Source organism: Lycium ferocissimum, chromosome 4 (genome assembly GCF_029784015.1).
Source record: "Lycium ferocissimum isolate CSIRO_LF1 chromosome 4, AGI_CSIRO_Lferr_CH_V1, whole genome shotgun sequence".
Taxonomy (NCBI): Eukaryota; Viridiplantae; Streptophyta; class Magnoliopsida; order Solanales; family Solanaceae; genus Lycium; species Lycium ferocissimum.
The window spans coordinates 54,683,384-54,694,828 of record NC_081345.1 but is presented as its reverse complement, the minus strand read 5'-3'; the positions used below and the strand labels follow the sequence as shown (position 1 = coordinate 54,694,828).

The 11,445-nt window shown below is 30.1% G+C and overlaps 1 protein-coding gene across 1 annotated transcript; it reads left to right on the top strand.

Moving 5' to 3' along the window:
• Positions 1-8,811: 8,811 nt before the first annotated feature.
• Positions 8,812-9,921, top strand: LOC132054199 (chitin-binding lectin 1-like; the record flags this gene model as incomplete). The annotated part of the gene is made up of 2 exons (XM_059446246.1): positions 8,812-9,289; positions 9,410-9,921. Coding segments are annotated over 2 exons (828 nt in total), but the record flags the coding sequence as incomplete, so codon positions are not given.
• Positions 9,922-11,445: the final 1,524 nt, after the last annotated feature.

Here is an 11,445-nt window from a genome sequence, read left to right as displayed (position 1 = left end):
TCTTGAATTAATATTTGTTCTCCTATGATTTTGGGCATGCGCCATTGATAAATTATGGTGATCTGTAAACCATGAAAATAAAGAAATTATGGCGATCACGAACTTAAAATTTTTGGGTACACTTAGTAATAATTGTACCGCACCACATGCTAATTATAATTAGATTCTCATTTTGGATCAAAGTTACAAAAATGTTTTGTTCTTCCGCAAGTTTACAAGGGGACGCAAATGATGTGCTTGGACGATTGACATTTGTTTAAAAAGTGTGAAGGTTGCTTTGATTAACATTCATTCTTCCTTGTATTGTCTGCCACCATTCTTTAAGGTTTTGAGGTGTCCACTTCTATGTGTGGTTGCAAAGTTAACTTCAATATAGGTAAATTATGTGCTCTCCGTTTTAATTGGTTTGCATGATTTTGACTTGGAATGAAGTTTAAGAAAGTAAAGAAGATTTATGAATCTTGTAGTTTTAAATTAAACAGATGTAGAGTGTTCCAAAATGCATTTTAATCTTGTGGTGTTAAACATGTTAATGTGGAAAGTTAGATTAATGAGTTGTCAAAAGAAGAAAGATGAGAAGAGTCAATTCCACAAATGGTCATTGAACTTGTACGAAAGTCCCCCTAAAGTAACTTTTGAATTTTTTTGGACAAGAAGGTCATCAAACTACGTCCATATTTGCAAAAAAGTAAAACCATTCATTTTTTGACATAAAAACCCCTTAACTCATTTTTAAATTATAAAACCCATTTGAATATTTCTATTTTACTTTCAAAATGTGAAATATTAATTCGAATAAAAATTTAATATTGCAAAATTATATCTCAATGGACAATAAGAGGATACGCTTGAATGGTAATAGAACTGAGCACAAAGCTTAACTATAGGTTTTTTAACTGATTGTAAATTATTCTCCCTGATATATAAAATTTTCAATAATAAAAGAAAGTATTTAGTATTTTTATTTTCTTGGAGATGAACTTGTAATATTTTGATTTTATTTAAGTTTTATAAATAAGTGGATTACAATTAATGTAAACATTTTATATTTTTAGAAAGCATATATATACAACTAATTGTAAAAGTGTTTTCATTTTTACAACGTCGTTATCCAACACGATTTTTTTCTTGAGAAAATTTATCCAAATATTCTACCAATAAACCAATCTCGTTCTAAATCTCTTTCTCTCTCTCTCTCTCTCTCTCTCTATATATATATATATATATATATAAATCGAAAATAATAATTACATGTATCATGAATTTATATAAAGTCTCATGTGTTTCAATTATGTCCAAGCACTTCTATTCAGTAAAATATTTAACTTCCGACTTTGAACAATAGAAAAATATTAAAATAGTTCAAAAGATATTGATATAACAAAGAAAATCAGCTTATAGCATACTTAAAGTTTGAACGATTGTATTGTTTTATTCTTATAGCTTGAAATATGATTTGAATATTTCTATTTTATTATTAAAACTTGAACAAGAATTTTGGAGTATCTAAAAATTGTGCCTAGGTAATGGGTTTTATAATTTATATATGGGTTAAGGGGTTTTATGTCTAAAAATGGGTTAATATACTTTATTGAAAACAAAGACATAATTTGATGACCTTATTGTCCAAAAAAATTCAAAAGTTATTTTAGTGAAACATTTCTATAAGTTCAATGACCATTTGAGGAATTAACTCAAGAAAAGAGGCATTGTTTTTTTAAACAGACTAAATAAAAAAAAGTCAGACAAATGAATTGAAAAGGGAGGATTAAATAAGCATATATACGTTAAGAATTCAATTCAATGCTTATTTAAGTAAATATCAAAATAATGTTCTATCTTTCTTAATTTTGTCCTAGTTTTTTCTTTTGCTCATAGCTGGAGTTTCAGCACCAATCACGATTAGTTATTAGACTTATTAAAGCGATGTCATGTGAACCCTACATAATTGAAATTACTCATTTCATCATGTTTTATATATAGAGAAGTCTCACTAGAAGCGGAATTAACCAAATCTCCATCGTCGAGATGTTTCTTCGTGTCTCTCTCTCCTAATTGGAGATTAACCTCTATAAGTATATATATGAAAACAAAATGAGATGTTAAAATTTGATGGTTACCACATATATAAAGATATCCTTTTTTGAAAAAATGAAAGTGAAAAAATGTCACATAAAATATGACGAAGAGAGTATTTGATTTTACCATATCAATAGGAAGAGAGAGAAAAAAAGTAATGCTATGTCCTAGATTTTTTGAATGGTCCTTAGACTCCTAGTTTAGAAGGCGAAGTGTATAGTCTATCAATACAACAATACCAACATGCTTTCTATTGCACCTAATCTCGTATCTCTCAAATCGATATCCAATTGCTCCGACGAAAGAAAATAAGGTTAACTATGTACGTCCACTATTTCGTTTATTTCCTATTATTCCTTTATACTCTACATATAGTTTTAGTATATTTTTCATTTACTGCAATTGTTGGAGCTTTCACAAAAAATATTTGACAACGTTCAGTCACAAATCAGCGTAGAAATAATTGTTGACCAAATATAGGTTTTATTTAGTGCTTTCTTCTTCCATTGTGACGTGGAATTCGCCTAAGTTTTCATGTTTCCCTCATCTTCAAAAGCTGGACAGCCTAAAAGCCTACAAGTCCTCATTGACCCTCCTTCATCAACCCACCCTTCATCAGGGGTGTCACACACAACCTCTTTATGACTCAGCATCCTCGATTGGATTTGCCTACCATCGTATTGAGGGAATACTACCTTCGATACCATATTTAATTTGTCTCAACCGAATTTCATGACACATACATATTGTCTATTTTTAGTATAGGCCCGCACAAACTTATCTTTCGGCTACGCTATATGGAGCCTCAAAAGTGCGTTTACCATGGGAACTTGCATTATACCTTCTAAGCTCTTTACTTTCCTCTTCCATTCTGATATTGAATTTGTCTAATATAAGGTATCATGTGTACCTCATGATCTTCAAAAATTTGGCAGCCTAAAAGCCTACCAATCCTATTTGACCTGACCTCATCAGCATGTCTTTTGTCAGGAGCGTCACAGTTTATTATTCTTAGATGTTCTACATGATGTCAATATATTATCGTAAGATATGATTAATCTATATCTATATTATAATAAAAGGAGGGTAGTCCAGCTTAATATTAAGCCAAGTGGCATATGGAGAACAAGCCACTTGACAACAAATTCTATTTGTTTTAATTTAAGAAGAAATTATTAATTGCAGTTCAAATATTACCATGTAAATAATAATCTATATATAATGTATGGACATTAGAATATTTATAATTCAAATTTATTCCTAATTTGGAACATAATCAGTAGATTAATAAAAAGGAAGATTTGTCTTATTAATTGTCAATCAACTTATTAATTACCATTAGAATAAATTTTCTTCCAAATCAAACTCTTGATTGAATAGGCTAATACGTGTACTAAAAATATTTTGTTGAACTATATTTTGCTGAATAGGGTAATTAGTGTATTAAAAAGATTTTCTAACTTCTAACATTTAGAATATTTGAAATTTGCTATAAATATTCAATAAAATAAGGATAAAATTTTCTATTAACAAATATTATAATAATAATAATAATAATAATAATAATAATAATAATAATAATCTATATCTATATCTATATTTTATAATATAATAATAACAAGAGGGTAGTCTAGCTTAATATTAAGCCAAGTGACGTAATATGAACAAGCCACTTAACAACAAATTCTATTCTTCTCATCTATTTTAAATGGCAAACGAATGAGACCTTTTAGGAAATGATTAATCGTATTTGAATTGTAGTTATTAGGCTAAATTTCAGGGATCAAAAATTTTCTTTAAAAATAATTGATTGCGGTTGAGTTGTAGATTTGTAGTCAGTTTGATTAGGCTAAATATTAGGAATCTATTTGTAGGATTTTATTTGTATTAATTTTGAATAGAATTATTAATTGACATTCTTTAATAATTATAACTGCATCTACTAATACTAAGAAATTAGTATATTTGGAGAACCAATATTACCATATAAATATATGACAAAGAATGTTCATATAATATTACTCCTTCTATGAAATTAATAATTAGAACCGTTATTATCAGAAGGGAGAAAATTAAAAGGAGAGTAACAAAAAGAATTAAAATCTTTATTTATACTTTGACGAATTAAAAATTATAATTTTGTATTAAATCTGTTATTATTTCTATATGAAAAATACTAAATAGGAAACAAAAATATTGAAATCTCATAGTGGAAAAAATGTACAAATACGAGGATAAAGATGTCAAAGTACTTAAAAATGCATAACAATAAATATGGTTCAGAAAATCATTAAGTATATTAAAAAAAAAAATTATAGTGTAGAAATATGTAAGGATAAGGCGTAGTCGAATTTGAGTTAAAAGTTAAATGACATGCAAATAAAATGTCATATAGCAATGTACGTAGTAATAACATCATTTATAAGTTATAGAGTAAGAATTGAACTTTATGAATTTTAAATTCTAGGATAGCGATGTGATAGTAATAGGTTTTGAATTTATATGTTTGTATATATAACTTCGTAAGGCAAAAATAAAATTTTATTTAGAATTATTTGATCGGGCGAATACGTATATTGGCTTCTAAGTCGCCCATGATAAACAAGGAACAAAAAGAGAAAATTGAAGAATCGTGCACGACAGATTAAAAATATTTCAGGAAGAAAATTATATGTGCACCTTATATTATAAGAAGAGTAGTGGACGTTGATACTACATCAAGTAACAAACTAATAGTCATAGCCGCTATATAATGATACTAATAGAGATAAATAAAATTAAAAAAAAAATAAGGAACAAAGAAGTTATTTGATGACTATATAATTGATTTTCTTTAAATTTATAGTTATTGGGTATACTGTATTGAGAAATAAAATTACAGTTAAAATTTAAAATAATTGATCGATTATCTATATCTATATATATCTATATCTATATTATAATAAAATGAGGGTAGTCTAGCTTAATATTAAACAAAGTGGTGTAATATGAACAAGTCACTTGGCAACAAATTCTATTCGTGTTCATTTTAAAAGATATTATTAATTGCAATTCAGATATTACCATATGAAGAATCATGTCAAATAATTTAAAAAATATTCATATAATATTATTTCTTATATGGACTTTAGAATGTTTGCAATTGAAATTTTACCATATAAGAAATAATATTATATGACAAAGAATATGCAGACAATATTTTTCCTAATAAGGAAATTGGAACATTTTCAATTGATGTTATCATATAAGGAATACTAGGATATTATCAGCACATAATAATATTTATCTATATTTATATTATATTAAAAGGAGGGTAGTCTAGCTTGATATTTAGCCAAGTGGCACAATAGGAATCTATATTATATTAAAAGGAGGATAGTCTAGCTTGATATTAAGCGAAGTGACGTAATTAATATAAACAATCTACTTGGCAATAAATTCTATTTGTATTAATTTTAAAAGAAATTAATTGACATTCATTAAATCTAATATGTGCTTACCTATTTTGGTGGATTTGATGGAAGAAATAAACAAAATCTCAAATTAAAAGGGAGTGATTATAGATATATATGGAAATATAATATTATTTCTTTTATGAGATTCTATAATTGATACATTAATTTTTTAACTGAAAATAAGTGTTCAAATTTTTACCTTAAAGCTAATGAGTTATATATGGTGCAATTTTTCTCATCTATTTTTGAATGGCAAACGAATGAGACCTTTTAGGAAATGATTAATCGTATTTGAATTGTAGTTATTAGGCTAAATTTCAGGGATAAAGAATTTTCTTTAAAAATCATTGATTGCGGCTGAGTTGTAGATTTGTAGTCAGTTTGATTAGGCTAAATATTCGGAATTTATTTGTAGGATTTTATTTGTATTAATTTTGAATAGAATTATTAATTGACATTCTTTAATAATTATAACTATATCTACTAATACTAAGGAATTATTATATTTGGAGATCCAATATTACCATATAAATATATGACAAAGAATGTTCATATAATATTACTCCTTATATGAAATTAATAATTAGAACTGTTATTATCAGAAGGGAGAAAATTAAATGGAGAGTAACAAAAAGAATTAAAATCTTTATTTATACTTTGACGAATTAAAAATTACAATTTTGTATTAAATCTGTTATTATTTCTCTATGAAAAATACTAACAACAACAACATACAACAACATACACAGTTGAATCCCACAATGTGGGGTCTGGGGAGGGTAAAGTGTACGCAGACCTTACCCCCACCTTGGAAGGTAGGGAGGCTGTTTCCGAAAAATACTAAATAGGAAAAAAATTATTGAAATCTCATAGTAGAAAAAATGTACAAATACGAGGATAAAGATGTCAAAGTACTTAAAAATGCATAACAATAAATATGGTTCAGAAAATCATTAAGTATATTAAAAAAAAAAATTATAGTGTAGAAATATATAAGGATAAGGCGTAGTCGGTTTGAGTTAAAAGTTAAATGACATGCAAATAAAATGTCATATAGCAATATACGTAGTAATAACATCATCTATAAATTATAGAGTAAGAATTGAACTTTATGAATTTTAAATTCTAGGATAGCGATGTGATAGTAATTAATAGGTTTTGAATTTATATGTTTGTATATATAACTTCTTAAGGCAAATATAAAATTTGATTCAGAATACTTGATCCGGCGAATACGTATATTGGCTTCTAAGTCGCCCATCATAAACAAGGCACAAAAAGAGAAAATTGAAAAATCATGCACAAAAGTTCAAAAAATATTTCAGGAATTAGAAAATATACGTGTACCTTGGCTTATATTATAAGAAGAGTAGTGGACGCTGATACTACATCAAGTGACAAACTAATAGTCATAGCAGCAATATAATGATACTAATAGAGATAAATAAAATTTTAAAAAATAAGGAACAAAGAAGTTATTTGATGACTATATAATTGGTTTTCTTTAAATTTATAGTTATTGGGTATACTGTATTGAGAAATAAAATTACAGTTAAAATTTAAAATAATTGATCTATTATGTTCAAATAAACCACATTACAATGCACGGATTCGAATATTAGTTGAGAAAAAAACTCAACTAGTAGTGTAATAATTTACTTCATCTATTACTCTTTGATTGCTCACTGGAATAATTGGATGGTTATGTTAATTAAATATAATCAGATCTCTTATCCAAAATGGGCGGCTCCGCTCCATTAGTTCATGCTCAAGTAATGACCGATATAGTTTCAGATGGCTGCCACATATATTTGTGTATTTTAAAGATTAGGATCTGTTTTAAATTTACTTACACAGCCAGATTTCTTACCCAAAATAAGAGAGCGGCTCCGTTCCATTAATTTATGCTCAAGTAATGATCAATATAATTTTAGATGGCTGCCACATTTCTTTGTGTATTTTAAAGGTTAGGATCTGCTTTATTATTGATTAAATTTCTACTATTGGTAAGACTTAGAAGAAGAAAAAAAATCTGGACAAAGAATCTGTGACTTTCTTATTTTTTGATATATTTTTGCGCTTGTTCAATTTAATGAACATGATATTTATTTTTAGACAAGAAATTCCCTTATTATTTTATGACTTAGAATATTTATTGAGATATCTTGTATAAATGTTTATTTAAATATTCATTATTTTCATATATAATAAAGATGAATACAATATTTTCAGAATTTGAAGCTCCAAATAAACAAAGATCATATTAGTCTCGATACACTTTTAACCTGATATATGCATTATTTAGTTTACTAGATTATTTTCATTTCTTTTAAAGTTTGAAGTAACATTTTCAATCTTTTTGTCTCTTTGTTTTTTACCATTTGATTATTTATTCACAAGTGTGGTGTAATTTGACATGTAAATGACTATTATACTGAGATCAAGTTATAGGGAAAAATTAAACAAATACTATAAATTGGATAAAATGAAAAGTTAACGCACTATGTCACTTCTGTATTACTTAAAATAGTTATTATAGAGAATAAACATAAAACAGATCGTAACCTTTTAAATACACAAAGACATATGGTTGCCATCTAAAGCTGTATTGATCATTACTTGAGCAAAAACTAATGGAGCGCAGCCACTCCTGTTTTGAATGGTATTAATATCAAAACGTGCTAATGGCTGATTGCTTGATTAAAGTAGTGGCTGCATTTTTTTCTGCAGATTTTGCCTAACCTTTATGGCTTTGCGCACTTCACAATAGGTTTAGATGTGGAGCCGGGGCCAATCTTAATACAATATTAATTCGAGAAGATTTGTGTAGGAGGCCACTTTCAAGTTTTAATTGGGAATAAGGCCACTTAATTTCTTTTTCAATTATTTTTTGGTAAGGGTTTAAAAAAAGGGGAATGGGATATATTTCATAATTTTAAATTTTTTTGGAGATTTTAAGTTATACATTTTTAAGTTTGACGTAATAAAATATCAAAGCCCCCCTCTCTCTTTTCTCCTAAAATATGCATATGTCCCCTTCTCTCTCTTCACTCTCTTCTCTATCAAGACCAATCTCTCCAGTCGACTTTTCTTCTCTATAGAGCCCAGAAGCTCTCCAATAGTTGTCCTCAGGTATGTTAATTGATTTTGCATCAGTGGCGAAGCATTTTAAGATCCATATTGCCTATTTAAAAATATGGTTTGATTAATTTTTTTTCCGATCTCGATAAAAACCTAGTGTTCATAAAGTTCTACTTTTTTTCAAAATCTTTGAAATTTTGCCTGTTTTTCGCCTCTCAACGAAACCCTTGGCCTTGAACAAGGGGAACAATGCGGATATCAAAGTGGCTATAAAAAATATTGTCCTCCTAAACAGTGTTGTAATCGATGGGGTTTCTGTGGAACCACACGCGGTTATTGTGCCGCACAAAACTGCCAAAACCAATGTCCAAGACGGTGCGGCCAAGGCTCTGACATTCTAGCATGTCCGCCAGGATTCTGTTGCAGCAAAGATGGCAGGTGTGGAACTAGTTCAAGATATTGTGCTCCTGAAAACTGTCAAAGCCAATGTAATACGACAGCACCCCCAATCCCAGAGGGACGATGCGGAAGGCAAGCTGGCGGTATATATTGTCCTATTGGACAGTGTTGTAATAACTCTGGTTGGTGTGGAACTACACCTGATTATTGTGATCTTGATAACTGCCAAAGTCAATGTTATCCAGTCGCACCCCCACCTTCGCCCTCACCTCCACCTCCATCCCCACCCCCACCTTCGCCCTCACCTCCACCTCCATCCCCACCCCCACCCCCACCATCGCCCTCACCTCCACCTCCATCCCCACCCCCACCCCCACCATCGCCCTCACCTCCACCTCCATCCCCATCCCCACCCCCACCTTCGCCCTCACCTCCACCTCCATCCCCACCCGCATCCCCACCCCCACCTTCACCCTCACCTCCTCCTCCATCCCCATCCCCACCCCCACCCCCACCTTCCCTCTCACCTCCACCTCCATCCCCACCCCCACCCCCGTCAGGACGATGTGGAATTCAAGCTTTTTTTCGAGCATGTCGTATTGGAGAATGTTGTAGTGTATTGGGTGTGTGTGGAACCACATGGGCCTATTGTGCTCCCGGACTGTGTCAAAGTCAGTGTTTTCTAACCTCGCCCGCCAATAATCGTATGAGAGGTATTGAAAGCTTAATGCTTAATGTTGTCTAGATGCTAGCTCTTGTATTCCCAATTACTAGCTCGAGGATGTACTTTTACTCCTCTATTGGAACTGGTGAAGTGATCAAATATTAATGCATGTAAAATAATGCATATGAAATGTATTAATTAATATAATAAATAAAGGACTTTTGTCTAAATTAAAATAGCAAATGAGGTTCATTCTATAAGATCTTTACCGTCACGTTTCATAAATTATGCTCATATTACCATTAGCGGGAATTTTAGTGCACCGGGCTGCCTTTTATTACCATTCCTAGCTAGCGACCGTCAAACAGCACTCGCCACCTCTGATGAAATATTAGAGCATTTGCATAAAAATATCGACATAATTTCAGATATGCTAATGTGCATATATATTTATTTTTTCTTTAGAGGATTTTTTGTTGATGCACCAACCAAATTAATAAGTTAAATATCAACATAATTTATTTGTGAAAAATGGTTATGTGAACCTTTTTATTAATATTTTTAAAATTAATTTTTGTTAGGAAATGTTTTACCAAATTTCTGATTTGTTTTTATAATTGATTGACCAACCTAATATGTAGATGAGCATGCCTAGCTACTTGATTCCTACTGCAGTCTCTACTTGAGAGGAAAAATGGCAAGAGATATTGCTTTTTTTTTTTTTTTTTGAATAATTCAATCCAATCACCCAGGATCTGGACTCCTGGAGGTGTTGGGGGGTTAGGCATTGACCCCTACCTTGTATATTAATATAAGAAGAATACACATAAGAGGGGGACATAAACCAAAAACCTCTAAAGGAAGAGACCCATAGCTCACAGAAGCACAAAGAGCCAGTAACTAGAGTGTAGGGCACCAAAATTGACAGAGAAAGTCCCTGTCTGATAGAGTGAATTCAGGGTGGTTCAAAGTGCCATCCTGAGTGCTTCTTAGGTTTGATCCTGAAAGAAGGAACTTGTAATCTTTCCATTCTGATAGTCCCTCTTATGTCAGGAGGAAGATCAGATTCAATTAGGAAAATCTTCTGCTCAGTTAAGGTAGTAGCCAGTAGGGGTGTACAAAGCAAACCGACAAACCGCACCAAACCGATAAACCGAGTCAAACCGAGAAAAAAACCCGACTAGTGGTTTGGTTTGACTTGGTTTGGTGTTGGAAAAAAAAACCCGACCATAATTGGTTTGGTTTGGTTTTAACTAAAAAAAAGTCAAACCGAACCAAACCAACCCGACATTACATGTATTCAAATTTTAAAATATTTTATACATAAAAATATTTATTTGTAATGTAATTTATAAATATTTCTTAAATTTTTTCGTCGTTCTTTAAATATTATCATATTATTCAAGCTTGAACTTCGAGTTTTGAATGTCAATAAGTTTTATATCCTATGGATGTTAATAACTCAAATAAAGTCCAACTCAAATAAAGTCCAAACCAAAACTAACTCAACACTAATGCTAACAAAAGAAATTCAATTTACCACTAGGAATGACAATAATGTTGGATATCTATTCTTTAGTTTTGCATAATTTATTTAGAGAGTGAAAAAACATAACTTAAGTTTTATTTCTTTGTCATATAATTAATACTTATTAGCCTTACTTATTTTAGCATGACTTAGTATTTTTAGATTATGGTCATTTTTTTTTATGGCTTGTTAATTAACAATATTTTTTTGACCGAATTTATTAGCTTTTGTTGAATATT